This window comes from Topomyia yanbarensis, chromosome 2 (assembly GCF_030247195.1).
Source record: "Topomyia yanbarensis strain Yona2022 chromosome 2, ASM3024719v1, whole genome shotgun sequence".
NCBI lineage: Eukaryota > Metazoa > Arthropoda > Insecta > Diptera > Culicidae > Topomyia > Topomyia yanbarensis.
The window spans coordinates 314,399,645-314,423,617 of NC_080671.1; the positions used below are offsets into that span (position 1 = coordinate 314,399,645).

Consider the following 23,973-nt stretch of genomic DNA (forward strand, 5'->3'; position numbering starts at 1 on the left):
GTTTGGATAAAACAAAGAAGTATCAATTGCAATATCAATTGGAGCATCAAACAGCATGCAATTTTACGCTTTCATTCGTGTAATATTACATGTCATTCATTTTACAGCAGTATTCGAGTAAAAATACATTGAAGTGCATTGGTTTTCCGTTTAAAGAAACTGTAATTTTCAATCCACGTGTAATATTATAATAAAATTCGTTGAAGAAAGCACTACAAGTCGTGTGTATTTGTTGTGGAACTTAATTTTACGTTTATATTCATGCTCCAAATATGTGCATGAAAGTAAAATTAAAATTACAAAATATTTTTTTCTGTGTACGGAACTCTTATTTCGATGCCTCTATATGAGCTAGATACATTGAACCCTGTTCGATAAATTGCTGTGAATTAGATCAGTGGCTAACACTTATACCATAACATTCCAACTTTCCTAACAAAATAGAGTGGTCTAGTATATTAAAAGCTTTTTTAGATGCAGAAAATGTCAGCTTTATTTTGTAAATCATGATCATGATTAAAATTATTCTCAATATAAGTTTCACAGCTTTCCCAATTCGCCTTGTGATAATTAAACGCTGAGCTAAAAGGATTGGAAACAGCTTCTTGAGAAAGTAAAAAAGTTACTGGAAGGTGATCAGATCGTAATCAAATCGATACAAATGTGACATTGATAGGTAATCAAATCGATACAAATGTGACATTGATCTGACAAAACCCACCGATTGTTGATGGATTCCTTACGGACGAGTAGGATGTGGGTTCATTTGGAAAAAAATTGAGTAATAACCAGCAGAACAATCATTAAAAAGTAGTTTACCGTTGGAATTGCTTTAAGCATTATTCCAGGATCGGTGTTTAGTGTTAAAATCGCCGATTATGAAGAACTTCGACCGATTTCTTGTGAGTTTTTGTAAGTCTCCTTTCAAGAAATTAGTTTGCTCGCCAGTTCATTGAAAAGACAAATCCTCTGCAGCAGTGGCGGCGCGAGGTGTATTGCCGCTCGAGGCCAAAAATTAAATTTGCCGCCCCTTCAATAATAAATTTTTAAGAGTTCGACTAAATATTTCCCACCTATTCATATGAAACAAATATGATAAAAGTGTTAGAAAATGTCTGCATAAAAATCTTCACACTTCTTCACATTTTATTGTCAATATTTTGTTATTAATATTCATTGTAAAGCCGTCACTTGTTTATATGTTATTAAATTTTTACATCATATCTTTCTTACTTTCGCTTCATGCAAAAGTTTTACCCTTTTTGTCTATGATTGTTGAAAAATTGAGTTTGTTACCGTTTTTCTGTTGATATTTTTCGGTGATCATTAATCAAAACCACAGTTTACCGTATACGTTTCGATTTCCCCCCAGCGACGGCAAGACGCACTTGAGTGAATAATTCTGAGGATGGCTGAAATTAAATAGGGAAGTAAGCTGAAACGTAAACGGTAACCTGTGGTTTTGATTATCACCGAAAAATATCAACTGAAAACAGTAACATTCATGAACGGTGACTAAAACCTGGAAACAAAAATTAAGTTTGGAAGCTGCATTGTATAAATATTTCCGGCTTATCGTTTTACATCTCAAATGCATTTTGGTGATAATCTATTAAATTTACCTGAAATTGATGTCTTAGAACAGTGGTTTTCAATCTTTTTTGTTCAACGTACCTCTTTCTGAAATTTTTTGCCATCATAACCCTGTCAGAAAAAATGATTTTCAATTGAATGAAAACATTAACTTTACAATCAGAAACCTGTTCCTGAGCACTCTCAGTAAGTATTTCAATTTATGACACACTGAAACGATATACAAAGGCAAACATCCGACGGGAACGTATCAGGAATCAGAATATATTGACTTAAATGGCACGTTCATCGTATGTAGTCAGGGATTTAGACTGTCTTCGACTACCTTTTCCATTTTTGATTCATAGCAAAAAAAATCGTGTTTTTCGGGACCTTCAGCGCTAAAAACTTTTCTGCCCGGTCATTTTTTAACCGATTTTCAATTTCTGTGATCTGGAAAGAACGATAAATGACCTTCCCAACAGTATGTGTTATGTTCTTTTGTTTAAAATACTCTGATCTTAACTTTAACTGGCGCCATTCTCCATTTTCTACTGTGCTGCCGCGTATTGAACACAGAATTCTTCGCTACAAACCGAGTAATCGATAGCCTGCTTCCTTCAAAATCCTAGCTTCATGGCCGTATGGAGCAACAGGGAGTATTAGTGATTTGAATAAATCAAGTTTTGCGCGCATTCTTAGGCTATTGGTTTTTAGCTGACTACGTAAACCATGCTCGCAGCAGCAACGTGCCTTTTTCCTTTGTGGCTAACATCGTTATCATATTTAACTAGTATTTGAAGAAGCAGCGGAGGACAAAGGCGGTATGGCAACGGATCTTGGAGAATGTCCAGAAGACGATAGGCTGCCGGCCCTGATCTCCAAGAAATCAAAGAGGAGATCGGTCGGCTGAAAAACAACAAACCTGCCGGTATAGATCAACTACCCAGCGAGCTATTAAAATACGGTGGTGAAACACTGGCTAGAGCGCTGAACTGGGTAATCGCCAATATTCGGGAGGAAGAGATTCTTCCGGAGGAGTGGATGCAGGGTGTTGTTTGCCAAATCTACAAAAAGGGTGACAAGTTGGATTGCTGCAACTACCGCGCGATCACACTACTTAGCGCCACCTACAAGATCCTCTTCCAAATTCTTTGCCGCCGATTGTCACAATTTGCAAGGGAGTTCGTGGGGCACTACCAAGCGGGGTTCCCGTGCCACCACGGACCAAATATTCGCAATTCGGCAGGTTCTGCACAAGTGCCGCGAATACAACGTGCCCACACATCATTTGTTCATGGATTTCAAATCGGCATATGATACAATCGATCGAGATCAGCTATGGCAGATAATGCACGAGTACGGTTTTCCGGATAAGCTAACAGGATTAGTCAAACCGACGATGGATCGGGTGATGTGCGTTGTTTCAGTATCAGGGACACTCTCGAGTCCCTTTGAATCTCGAAGAGGGTTAAGCCAAGGTGATGATCTATCGTGTCTGCTATTCAACGTTGTGTTAGAAGGTGTAATAAGGAGAGCGGGGATAGATACGAGTGGCACGATATTTAGGAAATCCGCCCAGCTTCTTGGCTTCGCCGAGGACATTGACATAGTGGCAAATTTGAGGCGATGTCAGAAACGTACATCAGACTGAAAGCTGAAGCCAGCAGGATTGGACTTGCCATCAACGTTTCGAAGACAAAATACATGAGAGGAAGAGGTTCTAGAGACGACACTGTGAACCTCCAATCCCGAGTTCGGTTGACGGTGACGGATTCGAGATGGTCGACGAATTCGTGTATTTGGGCTAACTGGTAACCACCGACAATGATACCAGCAGAGAAATTCAGAGACAGATCTTGGCGGGAAATCGTGCCTACTTTGGACTCCGGAGGACGCTCCGATCGAACAAAATTTGCCGCCGCACGAAGTTGATTATCTACAAGACACTGATTAGACCGGTGGTCCTCTACGGCCACGAGACCTGAACTATGTTCGTGAAGGACCAACGCGCCCTTGGAATTTTTCGAACGAAAGGTGTTGCGTACCATCTATGGTGGCGTGCAGATGGAAGACGGAACGTAACGCAGGCGTAACCATCAGCTGCTGGAAGAACCATCCATCGCTCATACCGCAAAAAATAGGACGTTTGCGGTGGGCTGAACAAGAATGTCGGACGACGACCCGGTGAAGATGGTTCTTGGAGGCGACCCTCCAAGAACAAGAAGACGGGGCGCACAGCGAGCACGGTGGATCGACCAGATAGAGGACGACCTGCGGACCCTTCGAAGACTGCGAGGCTGGCGACAAGCAGCAATGGACCGAGTGAAGTGGAGACGGCTTCTGCATGCAGCAACAGACAACAAGGCCTGAACGGTAAGGTAAGTATTTCAAGATATGTATATGAATTCGTTGTACCGTACCCCATCGATTTCCACCTCGAAACCAACACGACTGCTACGTTCTCTACCAGCTACCATGTACATTGTCTTGTCAGAGTTTATAGTCAGTCCGATGCTTGCAGCTGCCCTTTTAAAAGGTAACAATGTTTCTTTCAATGCTCTGCGATCAATACCAATGATGTCGAAATCGTTCGCGAAGTCAAGAAGCATGTGAGATCTCGTGATGACGGTTCCGTTCCTATGCACATCAGATCTTCGTAACGCTTGATTTTATCCTATCAAGCATCATACGAATCAGCTAAATCAGGTTTGTCGGGAAACCACGCTCAAGCATTATTTGCCACAGTTCCTTTGTTTTACTGTATCGTATGCCACCTTGAATACACAGATGGTGAGTCCGCAAATTGTTTTCCCGAAATATATCCAGAATTTGTCGCTGGGTAAACGTTTGGTCCGTCGTTAACTGTCCTTCTCGAAACCCGCTTTGAACTTCGCCGACAAAGCATTCAGCCAATGGGCGCAGTCTACCCAACAGAACACGAGAAACTACCTTGTAGGCAGCATTGATAATGCCTCGGAAGTTTACAGCCCTTCTCCAAGATTAGGCATATGAGGCCATTCAACCAATCCGAAGGCATTATTTCTTCCACGCAGATTATCCCAAAACGCAGTAGATTGGTTCGCACAGCCTTGTCGTTTTTAAGCTTTCGCATAACCTCCCGTCTAGAAATCACTGAACAAAAAGAAATTGAAGGTTTGTTTACCCCTCGCTTCGCCGGGTCTACATACTCAAAAAAAATCTTCGGTCGAACAACGTTCGCTACCGTACCAAGCTAAACTTCTATAGAGCACTTATTAGACCGTTTCTTTTATCTACTATGCTGGTACCGTACCCGCAATTTAATAGGAAAGAAAACACCTCTCCAATGGAATTAAAAGATTGAAAATACAATATATTCTTTTTGAGTTAAAGGCATTAAAAGAAAAACAAATAGTTCACAGAAAAGTTCAATAACTCCGTAACAGTTGAAATTTGATTATTCGTGTAGAATGATTTTTTCTCCAAATATGATCCTCAATCACCCCTAGAGAGATCCTTAACCATGGACCAAGCCACCTGTATATGATAATGCTTCCTGGTTTAATCCCAACAAATTGGTCTGCATACTCCCACTACTACCTTGCAATATGTATATAGTTTTGTTCTATCGCATCCATTATCCCGATCCCCAACATTTTTAATCGTCAATAGTTGCCAAAATGAAATAAATTGATTTTTATCGTGATTAATGAAACTTGAACAATTACTAAAAAATACTATAGAAATTTATTGAGTAGGAAATGCCGCCCCCTGATTTTGCCGCTCGGTGCGGTTGCCCCCTTCGCCCCCCCCCCCTTAGCGCCGCCACTGCTCTGCAGCAATAAAATAATACCAAGATCGGTTTTAACTTCAATACCCAAACTCTCGATCACCTTGGTGTCAAGAGACGGTATGACGCAATGTTTGATCTTGCGATTAACTGCTATTGCGATTCCTCCGCCGAATCCAACAATTCGATGTTAAATCCGTTAGTTAGTTAGCCATTGAGTGCGGCATCTCACCCGCAATTTTGATGCGCCACCTATACCAATTGTAGAGGAGAGATTTTTTTCTGATGCAACTGGACACACATAATCATTATTTATATTTTTGTAAGTTAATAATAAGGATTATTTTACATCTCCAGTGTTGTAATTCTTCGGAAGGCAAACTCGAAATATTATATCCGTACTAAAATGACTCTATATACGAGACTCTATGAGGACGGATGTGGCATCCCTCTTAAAATTGTCCTATCTGTTTTGAAATCATGTGAATCAAAATTATATAACTGCTCCGTAAGACACACGAGAAGTCGTTTGTGGCCAATCAAGCCACGATGTAATTCTTTTTTTGACCAATTTGAAAAGAGATTTTTACGTCCGGAAGGAACACCGAAAACTTAGTTCGAAAGCCGGAAATCATCGCCAAAGTTACCCTTTTTCGTTTATTTTTAATATTTGGCAAACAGCCTTTTTGTACATGTTGGAAGAATTAAAAATTCGAAAATGGCGAAATTTCCTTCCTGTCACAACAGGGCAAGGGCCCAGGAATGGCATACTTCCAACAACGTTCAAGTCGCACCCGCACTGATAGAATATTTTCGTAAATCGCTGCAAATTAAATTTGTACAGATAATTTTCATAAAATATACGAATTTTTCGTACATATGATGAATCATTCGTAATTCTATTGAAACACTTTTTTTTTCGTTGGCTTGTTACGAAACGGCTTCATTAGGCAAATCAATTGTTCACTGCTATATACGAAGGTTTTAATAATATTTACAAGCACCGTTCGTCAAACCGTCAACGTCAAAAGAGCTTCGGTAGAGGTAGAATATGGAGGCAATAATTGTTGATCATCAGGACGATCTCGGTCTGACTATTTAGTAACCGCATCTATGTCCTCCGATTTTAGGAAGATTTCCTGAACCTCTTTCGCTTCCAGTTGATCCATAATCCGGAGCAGTACAGATCCAGTTGAGCCATCGCGAACTGGTTTTGTATGAAGAAGTTTGAGTTTTTCTCTGCCGGAGCAATGTCAAAATAATATGCTATTAAATACGAAAACTTTTCTAAGACGAACGAAATGAATTCGTGCGACCAACGAAATCGTCTGTAATATACACAACCGTTTATTAAAATAAACGAAACATTTCGTTTCATTCACGAAAAATAATGTCGTTATCAACAATAATATTCGTGCAGTGTATACTAAAGATGTAAAATTTACGAAAGCTTTCGTTCACTAATCGGCCATTCTTGTTCATGAAATGAACGAAACCTAATATTTACAATGCACGAATATACTTCGTTGCAGAAAACGACGAATGAATTCGTGCATTGCATGATCAAATTCATTATATTCACGAATTTATATTATCAGTGTGAGGACAAAAACCTTCCACACTCAACAGAGTTGCGCACATTTGAAAAATATTGGGGTAATCGTTAACTTCAACTCAGAACACAATTGAGATTGAGAAACAATTCAAAGGAAATTGGTGTTCGGCATTAATGCGCAGAATTCGCAAACGAAAAAAGCAGTTTTTTTCCACACCGTATGTCAGATCTTCATAAAAATCAATCAGCGTATGTAGAATGTTGTTACGGTACTGCTGATTAATTTTTATGAAGATCTGACATACGGTGTGGAAAAAAACTGCTTTTTTCGTTTGCGAATTTGACCCTATCTCTGTCCAACCTTAAATCAAGTGAACACCACAGCAGGTATTAATGCTTATGGAAGAACGTATAGCTCGACAATTAGTAATAGAAACGTCAGAAATCTAATATCATGATTTTATTTGTATTTTATAGTGATTGACCCTCACCAAGACATATAGTTTGTCCATTTATATAACAAAATTTGCAGCGTGCACCTAATTATGTAATTTGCCGTTCCACCCTTTTATAAGCTAGTCTCGGGCATGTTCTGTTTCTTTCACTCTATACTGTTTAACATTGCTGTTGAATGTGGGCTACACAAAACAACTGGCACAGACTTCAGATATAGTCTGCTGTAGAAAAACTTTCCGGTTAAATTCACACATCACGACCGCATACTTAATTTCAAGCTTGTTGGTAAACAAATGTTGCCGCTTCATTGTCTGCATTTCTCTTTATTCGTCCTTAATCGAACAAAATATTCGGTCCCCGTAGCATTGATTGCAATGTCCCGATCGTAAAGTTAAATGATTTTGACTGTTGTAAAATTAAACACCTTCGACTAAATTACTTAGCCGTCTCTTTCTTCGTTGGTCTGATCACAGCTTTTCGCCATCTCTTTCTCTCTTTTTCCATCAAGCAGGATCATTGATATCACCGACTGCAACCTGAAGCGAGTTGGATTTCAAAGCTCCCCAGCAAATGAGAAGGCCAGAACGTCAAGGATTAAAACTGTTCAGCGTTGGCTTACAATTTAAATAACATAAAATTTCGTAAAAGCGACACTGATTGCTTAATCAAATCGAATTTGGGTTATTAGTGTATTTTATTTATGCAAGAACTGGGAATGGGTTGCGAAATTTACGAGCTCAATTGTGGCGATTGGATATTTGATATTTGGTGAGAAAATGAGAGGAACGTCAAAGAAAAAAATTGCACTCCAAATATTAAAGTTGAATGTCTTTACCACACCTTGAAAGTTGCCTTTTACAATAAAGTGTGAATTGTTCAACGCTGGACTTTTGTCTGTGTAGCAGCTCGAAGCGGTGCGAGTCAAATATTTCAAAAATGTCTAGAGAATGCGATTCTGCTCTCACGCCCTCGCGCATTCGTTAAAAGAAACCGACAGATACTACGTAGGTACAGCGATCGAGTTTCCGTATAGTTTTCCCACGATTTAGTTTATTTTAAACCGCATACATACTTTCTTCGTGTTAACATGCCTGTTAATAACTAACGCGTTAAAATGATATAAATTTACCAATGTAGCGTGCACCGTTGTTGGCTGGCGAGCTCATTTCGCGCGCAAGTAGGGAAACTATTTTTAGTCGGCGTTACTCCAAATGCCGCCCGCCCGCGTTGTTTCCTTAGATTGGCTGTGGTTGGTGTGAAATAAATTTAACCTTTTGTGGAATATGAAAAATGCAGATTTTTTGAATGGAAAATTCGGAATGTTTTAAATCAGTTGCTCGGCTCGCAAAAAATATGTGCCTGTGGGGTCATTGGCTTGTAATACAAATAGTTCAGGGCTGTAGGAAGAAAGTTGTAGGACATTAGTACTTTTAAAGGGGTAAGCTCTGATCTAGTTGATACCGCTACATGGTATTATCCTTGACTTTAAGCCTGAGTTTAGTCTAGCAGGCCTTAATCGATTTTTATAAGCATTTGAGTTTTGATGTATTATCAATTATTAAGTTATTTAAGGTAAATATCGCATCATTTCGAAACCATCAAAAATCAATAGTATCTTCGAAGAATTTTACAACGTAAAACAGCACACCATCGGCTCAAATAATTTTGGCATTAAATCCTCCTAGAAGTAATCGTAGAGAATTCACTGCCACTGTTATTTTGTGCATTCTCAGCCTCGTCGAGGTTTTAGTATTTTACTCCTTCTTTTGTGCTTCTGCAAGTTTACAAGTTATATACACAAGTAAAGTATCGCAATAATACCATTCTTCCCATTCTTGCCTGTAATACCCGCTTGCACTGGGTAACAGTCCCGCGCAAAAATGACTTCTCCTGACAGTGGTTCATCTCAATGTGATGTCGAAACAAAATCGGCACTCCGGTTCAAGGTTTATTCATGCTCGGTCACCGGGTCTTACGTGATTTTCTTCCGGGCCAAAACATAAAATGTTCGAATTTATTGTAGATTTCTCGAGTTCTGATGGAACGATATTCGGCATATTGATAATATGCTCTGATAAGCTTCGGGTGGTGGTAAATAGCTTAAACCAGGCAAATTATGTTGCTGGTTACGAGGCTTTTATGAAGGAGTATAGGGTATATGTACCATCAAATAGGGTTGAATGTAGCGGAGTAGTCTCTGATCCGAATTTGAATTGCGCGGATCTGCTGACACATGCTCTAGCCAAGTAAGGTACTGGAGTGCACAGGTTGGCATTCAGCATCAGTCGCAGCTGACGGGATGAAACCATACGTCAGACTCTTATCGGGCGATCCTCGCCGGGAATCATGTGAATTCATGTGGAAAAGATGTTGAAAAGGGTCTCTACTGTGGGGGAAACTCAAATGATTTCCCGACATATCCTGCGTGCAAACAGCACGAGGAGAAGCTTAAGCGTTTCCTTCAGAGGTGTTCTATGTGATCTTTTGAAATGCTAAATATAGAAACATCTATACTTACTTGTCTACTGAGGAGGCTGTGATGAACCCCAGCAGGGAACATCTTCTGCTGTGATTAGAAGCAATAGAAAAGGTAGGAGCATCTCCGCTTTCATTGTAAAGACCAGAAGGTGTCTTTTCAAGGTTCTCCAAAAACAACTACTCGAGGAAGTACTGGTGCAATACCAAATCAGGTAGCTCCCAGTTTCAAAAACCTGAGCTCAGAAAAGGAGCTCTCAGCACTTCTTGGGACATTAAAAACCCCAAGTGTTCCATTATCTCAGTCAATGAAAGAAACCAGCACTAGCCTAATAAATTACTCTGATATTTCTGACCTTCTTGAAAGCATCCTGATGAGCTATCTGCCCACAGCAAGAACATTCTTGATGCAGTTGACTGCAAAATGGCTTCCAGCGATTGTATCCTTCGATGGCTAATTCATTGAACGAGGTCACGGATTTAATTCATATTAATTCTACAGTGCAATGGCATTATCGAAAATTACTTCAGGAATAGACATCAACTTTCACTCTTTCAATATTATTCGCTTGGATCGAGAAGACCCTTACGGTGAATAGGGGAGCCCGGGGCTAGTTGGCGGTTGGGGTTAGTTGGCGGAATCCCTTTTCTCTGTTTCTATTAGACATATAGCGGTGCCTCTTCTTGTGTAGCTCAAGTTATGTGAAACCCATTATCCAATGTGTTTTTGTTTCAAAACGATTTGTTTGGTGGAAGTTGTGGGTGATATTGTGTTTTCGAGCATACCAAGTAAATTTTCCAAATTTTAAATACTTTGCGTTATTTAGGGTGATTTTCAATCTATTTCCCGAATGATTATATTTTTCGATAGCGTGTGAAAAGAGCTTTCAGTATCCGTATAGATTTTACATCTATCAACAAACAAAAGTTATTTTTTAACTAATTTTTGATAAAATATGCGGTTGGGGTAAGTTGGTGGTGCTGCACGCGGGGCAAGTTGGCGGTACTATTTACAGTGTAAAAAAGTCATCAAAAATTTTTATTTCTGGAATTCACTCCAAAGTAAGAAAAGCTTTTGCTTGTGTATTTCGTCAATGCAGGAGACATTTATTCAGGCCCCTCGCATAAAGAATTTCGAAAATTTGCTTTTGAATAGAGAGTACGCGTCAAAGTCAAAATACCAGGGTATTGAAATTGAAATATAATAGCAAATGTCGGTTAATATACAGTTTTCTTGAAAAAACATCAGCACGTTCCAAAACGACCCTTGAAGTAATTGAATCTCCATTTAATTGCTTAGTATATGGAGTATCCACACGTTTCCCGCGTCACATATTTTTGTCTCTAAAAATGGAGACAATGCATCAAACACTTTAAAAAAAATCAGAGATGTTGCCAACAGTCTGCTCTTTCATGCCGCGTGTTCTATTTTGCAAGATCTACCTACATCAAAGCGGTAAAAACTGAAAACTAAAAACACCGCCAACTAGCCCCGGTCTCCCCTACTTCTGGGGATCAAAAAGTGCTATTCTTTCAATCGAATCAACTTTCTCTCGACACCAGACATTGGCGTTGTCGCTTGCAAAACTAGGACTGAAGGCAAAGACCTTTGCGTTGCTTCCACCTACATTCCCCCCGGAATTAAGGTGATTACAAATTAGACTTGTCCCTGTGGACAAGTGGAAGGTAGTCTTTGATCCCCACGGCAGCGACCACCTGCCAATCGTAATTACTATTGCTGGCGGTTCAGGGCCACCGAATACAATAAATGTTTCGTATGAAACGAAATATTGATTGGAAGAGCTACGCATCTGCGCTATTCGGCAAAATTGAGTCCGCACAAGAGCCTCCTCCGGAGGAAAAGTACGGGTTCCTGATTGGCTTGATTCTGGACATCGCGATTCAGCTCAGATTATAAGCGTACCAGACGCGAACTCCCGCGGGCATTCTCCCAACCCATGGTGGGACAAAGAGTGCTCAGACGGAGAAGGCTGCCCCGCGTATAAGACCTTCCGGGATAACGGGTTACCCGCTAGTTATTGACAGTACGCGACGTTAGACGAGCAGAGTTTGATGAAAGATAAGAAACGGAGTTACTGGCGCCGATTCGTTGATGGACTAACGAGAGAAACATCAATGTGCCCTTAGGGGAACGGCCCGGCGTATGCGAAACCGAAACAGTACTAACGAGAGCGAAGAATATTCAAACCGTTGAATATTCGATTTAGCCAAGAAAGTTTGTACGTATTCCGGCCCGGAACAGAAGAGAAGAAGTTGTTCGAGAAAATTAAGCTATCCCGCCTCGACAATTGGGTCGAAGCAAATGGTTGAGGATTTTCCAGTGGCTTGCGCAAAATCAATTTGTGAATTTGCTTTTCGGGTGATGCCATTTTTCCAATTTTCGAAAAACTGACAATACACTCTAAACTACTTCTAACAAAATTTCCATTAAAAAATACCCAATGGGTTATTTTCTACAGTGGTTTTTTCATGATGCAATTTGATGTAGAACACCCTTTAGTTGTGAGTAGACCAGCTACACAGCAAAGGTCGGTCAGCGGGCTAGCACTGAGAGCTAATGAAGAAAAACATGAGTCAATGATCTCTCCGTCGGAGTAACTGACAACTAAATGGGTCGCAAAGATGGGCACATGTATTGGGAGAAATACCACTGCTGAGAAATTGTCAGCCCCAGCTAGCAGATAAATATGTTCCAGGTCGGTTCGTGTTTGAACAGGTGACGATATTTGCAGTTGACCTGAGCAGGTCAGATAAACCGACAAAGGTGGACAGCATGCAAGAAGAAGCAAAAAAAGGAAAAAAATTAAAGGGTTGTGTACAGGACACGACCACGGTGACATTAAAAATGTAGCTTTTTTCAAGAGCGTGCAAATGAATTTTATCTATCACACATATCGACTCACGTTCTTGCTCACTCGCCTGTTTTCATATGTTACAATTTGCTATATACCCTCCCCATGAAAACATAATTTATTGAAGGTCATTTAACGGTAATCTATTATTACAATTAATCAAGTATCTCACTAGGTGATTAGCATTATTTGGCTGATCCATCTAGTAAAAATAGGCTGGTCTGTCCAGAAAATATATTCAAAAGAAAAGTTCCATATTGAGAACTGTGATGAGCAAGCCCACGCCCGCCAACGGAAATATACAGATTCTCCATGAATTTAGAAATTTCATTTTCCATTTAAATTTTCAATAATGTACTAATGAACTTAAGTAAACAATCTTAAGGTTAAGTATTTATTAATCGATTAGTGGTTGAACAAATTAAATTATTTGATAAATTACATTGTTATACAACGTTCGCACTACCAGTTAAAACGGGTTTTTATGCTATCTTGGTGACATTTTTCTTGTTGCTAATTATTATAACGTGTTATAACTCTGTAGTGTATACATTGTATTATTGAACCAACTCTGCAGCGTTTTATGTTATATAGGTGTTTTATGTGATAATAGGACTGACATAATTATATCTTCAGTACAGCGGTTTGTTTCATAATTTAAAACAGATTTATTTTAAAATTTAAATTGTATATCCAACCGTTCTATTTGTTGTATACTTTAAAACGCGATAAGAACTGTGTTTTAAATACATAGGGCAGGACAGATGCTCTGACTGCATAAACTGGGAAAACAATTTTAAGTCCAGTAACGCTTAAGACAAGGCTTGAATTTTAATCGAAAAAGAAGACCCGCTTAAACTGCTGCTGGGACGGTAAGTTTTGTTTTAAAATTTTCCGTTTTGTGCAGTACGAAACAAAAGTGTTTGAAATTAGAAAACAAAAAGTTCTGCTAGGAATGTGATTGTTTCCGATGCAATAACACTCAGGTTTTTTACGCGGGGGATACAGGCCGCGTAAATGAAAACCGCGTAAATTACAAAAAACGCGTAAATGAAAACCGAGTAATTTCAAAATCCGCGTAAAAAAATACCGCACGAAAAAAACCGCGTAAAAAAACCTGAGTGTGCTCTCCTATATAAAATACTACGCTGCTGAACAGTGCAATAACTACAGAAGCACGTTATCAGATGCCTTACTGATAAAAAAAAACATAACCGAAATATATATATATATATATATATATATATATATATATATATATATATATATATATATATATATATATATATATATATATATATATATATATATATATATATATATATATATATATATATATATATATATATATATATATATATATATATATATATATATATATATATATATATATATATATATATATATATATATATATATATATATATATATATATATATATATATATATATATATATATATATATATATATATATATATATATATATATATATATATATATATATATAACAGAAATATGAAACATATGAAAGCCAATACTCTTTACCCTATGCAGCTACAAAGCGCCGTAAACATGGATTAACAAGTTATAACGCACACGCATGCATAAAAATAAATATTTTTTTTTCAACGCAACACTCTCAAGCAGCACACCTAAGTCGCATCCTGCCGTATTGAATTAAATCCAAACCACCCCACCCACCCACTTTGTAAATCATTCTGTTACACCGTGCTGGTACCCGAAAAATCCGCACACGGCCACCGCTGCCGAAAATGCGTAGCGTCTACCGCTTATGTAGCGTTGACATTAGTGCTGGTTGCCATCTGCTGATGCCAGCATGCTGGCAACCAGCATGCTACCAGAATAATGTAAACGCATGCCATCTGCTGGTGCCAGCTGCTGGCAAGCGTTTACATTATGCTGGTAGCGTGCTGGTTGCCAGCATGCTGGCACCAGCAGATGGCAACCAGCACTAATGTAAACCGGGCATTAGTGTAGCGTCCAGACGCTGCAGCCATGATCTTACCTGTTCGACATAAGAACAAAAACTGATTCAAACGTGTTTTTTTTCACGTTCAATCATTTATTATTTCAATTCCTTTTTACATATCTGAATATTTTACATTTCAAGTGATTCAAAATATAACTATTTTTTTCATCTTTGTTTTTGGTTATTTACATTTGGTTTCGTTATTAGCATTAGCCTAATCGGTTATTTTCAACTTATGTTGAATGATAGAGTGCCTTATACTAAACTAACTACTAATCTAACTACTATTCTAACTACAATACTGAGTCTTGTATCATTCGATACTCTGAGTTTTCACATTTGGTGGTAAAATTTTCATAAGATTTTCTTATTGTTTCTTCGATCGTTTCCACATTCGCTAATCTGTGTATATCCGCTATCCGTGTTCGCCAAGGTAGGTTAAGAATCATTCTCAAGCACTTGTTTTGTAATACTTGGAGTTTCTTTTTATGGGTGTTTGCACATGTAGCCCAGACAGGCATTGCATAGCATATTACTGGTGCGATTATTTGCTTGTGAATTGCTATTTTGTTTTTCGTGATCATTTTCGATCTTCTATTAATTAGTGGGTATAATCGTTTTATCAACATGGAGCATTTATTATAAGTTTTTTGTATGTGGCTTCTGAATAATAACTTAGAGTCGGCAGTCAACCCTAGATATACCGCTTCGGTAGACCATTCAATGGTAGTACCATTCAGCACAATCTTGCAGTCATTTGGTGGAGCTAATTTTGGGGATTTACGGTAGGGAAATAGTATTACCTGCGTTTTGCTGCAGTTAGCTTTGATTTTCCATATGTTCAGATAGTTACAGAAATTGTCAAGGCAACTTTGGAGTTTTTTGGTGATGTGTCTGGTTAATCTTCCCTTGCATAAGATGGCTGTGTCGTCTGCAAAGACTGAGAGGAAACAGTCGTTTGGGAGTTGTGGGATGTCCGCCGTGTATATATTATATAGCACTGGGCCCAGCAAGCTGCCCTGCGGAACTCCTGCAGGAATGCGAAAATCTTCGGAGAGAACACCGTTCAGCGAGATTTTAAAGGTACGGTTTGAGAGGTAGCTTTGAATGATATTGATCAAGTAGTTTGGGAAATTATACCGGTAGAGCTTATAGACGAGGCCATCATGCCAGACGCTATCAAAGGCCTTTTCAATGCCCAGTAAGGCTATCGCCGTGGATTTGGATACTGCTTTATTTCTTCGAATAATTTGCATGACTCTATATAGCTGCTGAGTTGTCGAATGGCCAGCTCGGAATCCGAACTGCTCAGGAGGAAGGATATTGTTGTTGTTCACATGTTCGAGAATTCTGTCCAACAGCATTCTCTCGAAGAGTTTGCTTATCGCCGACAACAGGCTTATTGGACGGTAGCTAGTGGGGCTGGTGGGATCTTTTCCTGGTTTAATCAGCGGAATAACTTTTGCCATTTTCCAGCAAGACGGGAAATACAAAAGATCAAGACATTTGTTAAACACTTTTGCAATGAAAGTATAGGCTTCCGTGCTCAGCTTTTTTAGCACGAGGTTGAAGATGTAATCGAACCCCGGAGCCTTCATATTTTTACAGCGTTTGACGGCAGATGTTATTTGCTCGGTTGTAATTTTTTTGTTGGCTGGGACGTAACAAGAGGTATTGTTCAAGGTGACTAGTGCTTCTCGGACTGCTCCCTCCATAGGGCTAGTTATAGAGATACCAAGATTATGGGAATTCAAGATATGGTTTCCTATGGCATTAGCTTTTTCCTCTGGAATAACTAGAATTGTGTTGTCTGTTTTTAGTGGGGGTATTTGCTGGGGTTTAGATTTTAGAATTTTTGCCACTTTCCAAAAGGGTCTAGAGTATGGATCTAAATTTTGAATATCATTGCTGAATCTGTCATTTTTTAACTGGGTAACATGAAGAGCTATAAGTTTGGTGAGATACTGTGCTGCACTTTTTTTAGTCAGGTCACCGGTTCGTTGGAATTGTCTCCGAAAGACGTTCCTTGCACGAATGATGCTTTGTATGGTGGGATCGAGATTGATAACCTTACATACTACTGGTACCTTGCGGACGCACTCGTCTTCGGCAGCGAGGATGGCACGCTGAAGCTGCTCAATGCAATAGTCGATATCTTCGGTTGTCACAATCGGAGCTTCGAAGTTGAGTCGATGGTCCACTCTGCGACGGAATTCAATCCAGTTGACGTGATGGTAATCTTTTCGTAGTTGTCTGGTACCACGAACAGCAGTTTCATCGATGCGCTGCACCACCGGGTAGTGGTCGGAGCTCAGCTCGGTGATGGTGATGGGTTTCGACAAATTCAGATTCGTCAAAAAGAGGTCTATTGTAGAGGTCACACCAGCTGCAGACAGATATGTTGGTTGATCAGGAGCGTTGATAACAAAGTATCCGAGTTGTGCTTCGTCGAACAGCATAGTCCAATTTTTGTTGCGCCGGTAGTTTCCCCACAGCTCGTGACGAGCATTGAGATCGCAAGCAATGATGAATTTTTTGCGATGCCGTGTTAATTTGACTAAGTCATTTTTATATTTTCTGGCCATCCCGTTGCCGTCGTAGCATTGTCGAGGACAGTAGGCTGCTATGATTAGAAGTGGTCCGCTGCTGGTTGTTATCTCAACTCCTATCGCTTCGATGACAGAGGTTTGGTAGTGAGGTTGTATGTTGAACTTGATGGGCTTTTTGATAGCGATAGCCACTCCTCCCCCATTGGAGTGCGTGCGGTCGAGTCGTACTAAGCTGTATCCTGGTATACTGAAGTTTGTTTGCGGTTTTAAAAAGGTTTCGGTGACCACTAGTATATCGGCTTCCTCCCTTGATGCCAGATCGATGAATTCCATGTGTTTTGGCTTGACAGCATGGGCATTCCAGAGCATGACTTTTAGCTCGTAGCTACCCATACTGGATAATAAACTCACCTAGTACGCGTATTTGGTCAGCACGTGTGTTGCACTGCTGAAGCTGGGTCCACATGGTGGTGAAAATCGGCAAAAGTTCTGCTGAAGAGTATTTGGTTGATGGGAAGATTGATTCCAAGCTGGGGCTGCAACGTTGCTATTTCTTTGGAATCCTGGGGGTGTTCCGACTCCTGGAACTTCTTCACGATCTTTTCCGATCGTTGGAAGATTTGGAAAGTTCGCTGCTGTATACGCTGGAACCTTGTTTGGGTGACGACCAGGTTGATTTTTCGTTGACGCTTCCTTCCAGATTTTCTTATAGTCTTCACGTGATTTACAAATTCGATCCGTTGCACAATGATGCTTTCCACAGTTAGCACATTTATACCGCACCGCTCCTTCAATAGGACAGCTGGATGATTCGTGCTTCCCGGCACAATAGTTGCACCTAGCTGCCAGGTGACAATTTCGTGTTCCATGTCCGAAGTGGAGACACCGCATACACTGCGTGACATCTTTGTAAATGCCACGGTACGGTTCCCACGAGACAACGACATTGCCGATAAATTTCGCTGCTTTCAGGGCACCAAGAGTCACTGTGCCTTTTCGAAAATGTACGAGGTAGAGACAATCCCTGTACTCGTAATTTTCTTTCTTCTTCCTAGCGATTACATACACTGTTAGGGTTGTAGTTTGTACCGCTCCTCCAGCTCGGATTTGATGTCTTCAGGTTGCATCACTGGTAGACCTCTAACGACAGCCTTGAAAGGTTTCTCTGAAGGCATGTCGTGGGTGAAAAACTGCGCTTTATGCTGGTTCAGATATGTTTTGGCTTTAATGAACTCGTCCATTGTCTGTAGCATCACCTTGATGCCAATTCTGGTAAGCTTAAATTGAGCACTGATGCCCTTCGCATGCAGGACCTTCTGCAGCTGCTCCAGCGGGATAGACTTCACGATCAGCGGGGGCAATTTGACAGTGACATTGGTTGGTGGACCATCCTGGCAATTATCCTGTTCCTGACCGAATCCTTGTAGATCACTAACGTTGACAGCTGTATGTTCACTTAATACACTGTACTGGTTGGCCGATAATAATGATGATTCGTCATCCTCGCGAGCTTTTTTCGACGGTTGCCCCGGCGTGCTAGCAGATACATTAGCAGACTTAACAGTGCTGACGGTAGCGTTGGCCGATCGCCTACGGTAAATTTTCGGGCTACGGCCCGGTTTTTTCCGCTTACCCATTTGCGGAGAGGGAAAGATAACGCGATAGAAAAAATACGCGGAACTGCAAACTAAAACGAAAACTAAACTACTGCGCTTGACGTCTGCGCCACACGACGAACGTAAACCGAATCGAGATTCAAACGTGTACGCGTCACCTCTATTTATAAACTAACCGTATATGGTTTAGTCACTTAGGTGCGAGTGTGTGTAAATGCCAACGTTGCCGAAAATCGATAGCGCTTATTGCATCGCCCGGAGACGATGTTGCTCGTGTGGGATACTAGCAACAACTGATTTAAACGGACATGCGTCGCTTCTATTTATGACTTTTCGTGTTTGATTAAGCGACTAAGTTGCCCTCTAACGACGGCTGTGTCTGAGAAATCTGCCTCACGAATGATAATTTTCACGTTTTTCGTGAACTTTTTAATTTTACCAATTTCCAAAAATCTACTTTTATTAGGGAGATATTAAATTATTACCAATATTTAAGTTAGGTGTTTCTGAATCGGTTGGTGTATGAATGATTAAAATCCATCTAGTAATATCGGAGCTATAAGCGTGCAAACCTTACATAGTTTCGTTACATGGGAGATAGTTTAGATTTTAGAATGACACCTAGCCCCAGATAGTGGAGTAAGACATTTTTAATGTCAAAAATGTTTTTTGCAATACCCTACAGTTCAGTGTTCAGTTTTTTCGCCATAATGGCATAGATTTTTAACGAATAAACCAAAAATCAGTTGTCCTAAGTGACTTTCTGGTGTCAAACCTACTGGCATTTCAACTAAGATTGAGCCCGAGGAACCAACCCATCAAAGGCTGCATTAAGATATTGGATATTAATCAACTATGGTCAAGGAGTGAGAAAAGGCGCTTCTCAACAGACTGACCTTTATTGAATGTGATTGAATCACCACTTGTATATTTGTGTTAGTTGGTCTCTGGTTGGTTTTACGGAAATATGCTTTTCGTGGAACGAGGAATTCGCCTGAATCAGTAAAATGCAAAGGATGCCAATTTGAAGGATGACTTCGTCTGAGTAGACGTTAACTTACTGACAGGACTTTATTTGTTTGAAAAAATGGTACATAGATTTTCGCGACAACTCACGAGTCACACAAGGAAGCAATATAGGTACATTACTGTAAACGCTGTTCTTCAACGATGAAGAATTTATATATGATATATGATTATATATGAAAAACAAAAACATTCACCAAGTCTTATTTATGATAACAAAATTAATAGCGAAATGGACTTCCTGACGATCAGTAGGGGAAAAAAGAATAGTGATTACATTCAAGGACGATGTGATTTTGCCAATCTATAAATTGAAACCGTGTTAAGAAATAAGTGTCCAAAGTTCGACACTATTTGGTCAGAAAGGTGTGCCCCCCCCCCCCGTTTGCCAGCCGGATGGAGCCGCCTTCACTTTAATTAAGACGTTTCTCTTTGTAGATTAAATTATGTTTGAAATCAACTTTCGTTAATGTTATATGAGATTGACCATACTTACGTGAATAAAGAAACCAGCTTCCAAAATATTAGAAAAAAGACAACTTGTAATTAAATACAAACTTCAGAATTGATCCCTGTGCAAGAACTAATATCTGTTTTCGATTTTCGCAAACCTAGATTTTCAATGACGTTAACAAATTGCTTTTCATAAGTGGTTGGTTTGTCGGTGTGGCTAAAAAGTGATAATTCATAAATTTTGCTCGCTCATCATTTTTCGTGCCGCCATGAGTTCATATACATACGACCCGACGCGTGTGGTAACGCGAATAATGTGAATTTTAACGATCAATTTTGGCTTCTCCAGTATGGATATTAGTTCGTGGAACCGTCAGCATGTCTGCTTGTATTTAGTAGAAGCAATAAATTTCTACTGCCAAACTTAATTTGATATTTTGAGATTTTTTATGAGGGCGGTTATTATCAGCTAATGATGTGTATTTACAATAGCTAATGTGCTACTGGCAGGTAAGATTTGTTCGGGCCAAATATGTTGAATGAGGTCAACGGATTACTGGTAGGGAATCCCGGCGTTAGTTGGCGGTGGAGGTAAGTTGGCGGAATCCTGTTTTCTTCGTTTGTTTAGACATATGCGATCTTTCTCGTTGTGGCTTTAAACACCATTTGTTGAGAAAAACAACAATACCGATTCTTGTTAAAATATTAAGTTTTCTATAAATTTTGCGAGATTTTGAGTCAAGACACACATCACACCAAAAGGTCATGAATCATGTAACGCAGAAATTGCCCAAATTTGGCCCGCTGTCCCCATGTAACAAATTGTCATAAATTTCTCTATCCCCCCTTCCGCTTCTATTACGCAACATATTCTCTGAAAAAAATCAGTTAAAACATGTTACGTAACGTTCTAGCTTACTCCCCTTCTCCCCTATGTCACAATATATCACAATTTGTCGTACCCCTTCTCTTCCCTAAAATCGATACGTAATAGTCTTTGTAGTAAAAAAATATTCACCAAATTTATACAAACATTTAAAAAAGTTGATCTTTCCGGGTGAGACGTCGCACCTGAAAATTTCGTATGTTCGGGTCGTTTTACTACAGATATACTCAAGCCATGTGTTGTGTATATTTATTGTTCATAAGGTATCATTTCATTTATTGAAATAACCTTTAAAACATACCAATATATTGCAATAGTTCGATTCGATGTTGGATTAATTTTCATTTCAATGATTTTCTCTCGTAATTAATACAAGAATCATCAACAATGGTGCCGACGTAAAATGGCACTTACAGGCGTTAAAGTAACCATAACCGTGACGTGTTCTATTAAAAATCTCAATTGAATGCTTTCGATTCTTGGGGCACTTGTCCTCAATAGAACCCAGCGGCCCCGAATGGTATAAGAACGGCCCAGTAGAGCAACTCCTTTTCACGTTGCGGTGATACGATCGTGTGAGACATTTGTGTTGAAGCTATTTTGGAGCAAGCGATGGCATAATAAAACTCAAGAAAACCGCAGCGCAAGGCCACAACATTTTCACACACCTTTGTACTGGTCATCCAAGTTGTTAACGTCTTGTCAAACTTGTCAGTTTGTCAACGAACAGAAAAAAAACTATAAGTTACTCACTACGAAGGGCACACAGCCAACACGTCAGGCAGCGCAGTGCATCCACATGAATTGCGGGTAAATTCTGAACGAAATCGATTAATCAGAGACCTTCAGGAAGACAAATGTTCCAAATTGTGTGGTTTTCAATGGTGGATGGTTTATTTTTTTCTGCCGACCATGTAATGCGTTTTTCGAATTGACCCAGTTGCTGTAGATATATTGTTTTCGAAAGCGTGAAATAAGTGCCAACCGAGACAAGTCAGGAATGCAGTCCTACAGAATTCAATAAAACAACATTTATGTTCTGTATCACGTTCAGCGTAAAGTAGTTTTTTGTCTCTTGTATTCTTTGGAATTGAAATTCGTTTTAGTGCGTCAGTGGTAATTTTTCGGGTTTTGCTTATCGTCATCAGTTGCCTCCCACGCACTTGAGGAAGGATTTATTTCGCTTTGCTTTTTTGTCATGAATTTCCATTTATGATCGAATTTCGTTACTATCGACGTTGTTGGTTTCTACATCAAGGATGAAAGTGCAACGGTCCGCTTGTTCAAATGTTTTTAAAAGTAGTGAAATTATTTTGATTAGCCTAAGAATATTTTAAAGTACATGAGAAAAAACGTTAATATACAACTTTCCATTTAGAAGAAAATTCTTAAGACATTTCATTCGCCACAATACGACTCTTCTTCGATGAAAGCGGCCATCCTCCGTATCTCAAAGAGGTGAGAAATACGCATTTTTCAATCAACCAGCAATTAAATGGCAGTAAAATATTTAACGACTGCCGTCTCACGACGCATATGTAAATGTGGAGCATAAATTAGGCTCTTGTCTCCGTCAACCAAAAGAGAATTCGCGCGTGATTACCGCTGCCCTGGCCACGGCGCGAGAATCCCTCGTTACGACCGAAATGATGCATCGGAAATGAGTTACTTTTGTCATGAAGACCTGTGTTAACTTGGCACCTCGCACTGCACTGGCACCTCGCACTGGATGAGTAGCTTGTGCACAATCCACACTCCCCCAATCAGTATGGTGGAACAGCGCCATGCCATATGTGTGCCTGTCCTGTTTCCTGCCTACCGCTCTGACGGCAGTTACTTTCGGCGGATGGATATGAGCTTGCAATGCCATTATCGTAAAGTATTTTATTTTATGCAAATTACTTGCAGGAATTAGCATTTTAATGTTTCGTTGTTTAATCAATCTTCGTTTTTTTCGCGGTATACAATGGGCCATGATAGGAGGAGGTCGGTAGCACTTTCGTTTAGATATATAACTTTAGACCGACGATCGACAGGTTGGAGTTTGAATTAAGCTCGGTATATTTAAACAGATATTTTCAACTTGGAACAAGCCAGATTTTCAAACACTGTCCTCAGTGTATGTAGAGATAAGGTCACAGGCTCTTTCGAATATCTGATATCTGATTTAATATCTGATATCGAAAAGATAATGACAACGTTTAGGAAAGTGCAGTAGGTCTTGTAGATCGATTCACGGAAAGTTTTTTTTGCGAAAAGTGCATGTGTTTTTCAGACAATACGTTTAGCAAAAAGTTGTTTTAAGTTGGTTAAAGACCATGCTGGTGCATCTTCTCAGTAAGAATTTTGATGGAAACTGGGTCAAAAGCTGCCCTAACATCCAAGAAAACTGATGCCATCTGCTCTTTGTTAGCATAGGCCATTTTAATTTCTGTTGAGAGCAACCCAAGACAATCGTTGGCCTCCTTGCCTTTGCGAAAGCCAAATTGTATATCTGACAGTAAGCCATTTGTTTCGACCCAATTGTTGTGGCGGAATAGGATCATTTTCTCGAACAACTTTCGGACACAGGGCAGCATTGCGATCGGTCGATACGAATTGTGGCCGGAGGCTGGTTTTCCTAGTTTTTGGATAGCGATGACCTTCACCTGCCTCCAGTCAAGAGGGACAATATCACCCCCAGGAAACTAATAAAATAAATTAAATAAGCGTCTTTTGGGAGAGTCTGGCAGATTTAAATTGAATTGGA

The 23,973-nt window shown here is 39.7% G+C and overlaps 1 protein-coding gene across 1 annotated transcript; it reads right to left on the minus strand.

The window, feature by feature from the left end:
* Positions 1-18,313: 18,313 nt before the first annotated feature.
* On the minus strand, positions 18,314-18,880 carry LOC131680539 (uncharacterized). The gene has a single exon (XM_058961254.1). It carries the CDS (start codon positions 18,878-18,880, stop codon positions 18,314-18,316), a length of 567 nt encoding a protein of 188 aa, XP_058817237.1.
* Between the last annotated feature and the right edge of the window lie 5,093 nt (positions 18,881-23,973).

What these genes read in the sequence shown, in the direction of transcription:
- LOC131680539 (XM_058961254.1), bottom strand. Translation starts at nt 18,880, where the DNA reads ATGGGTAAGCGGAAAAAACCGGGCCGTAGCCCGAAAATTTACCGTAGG.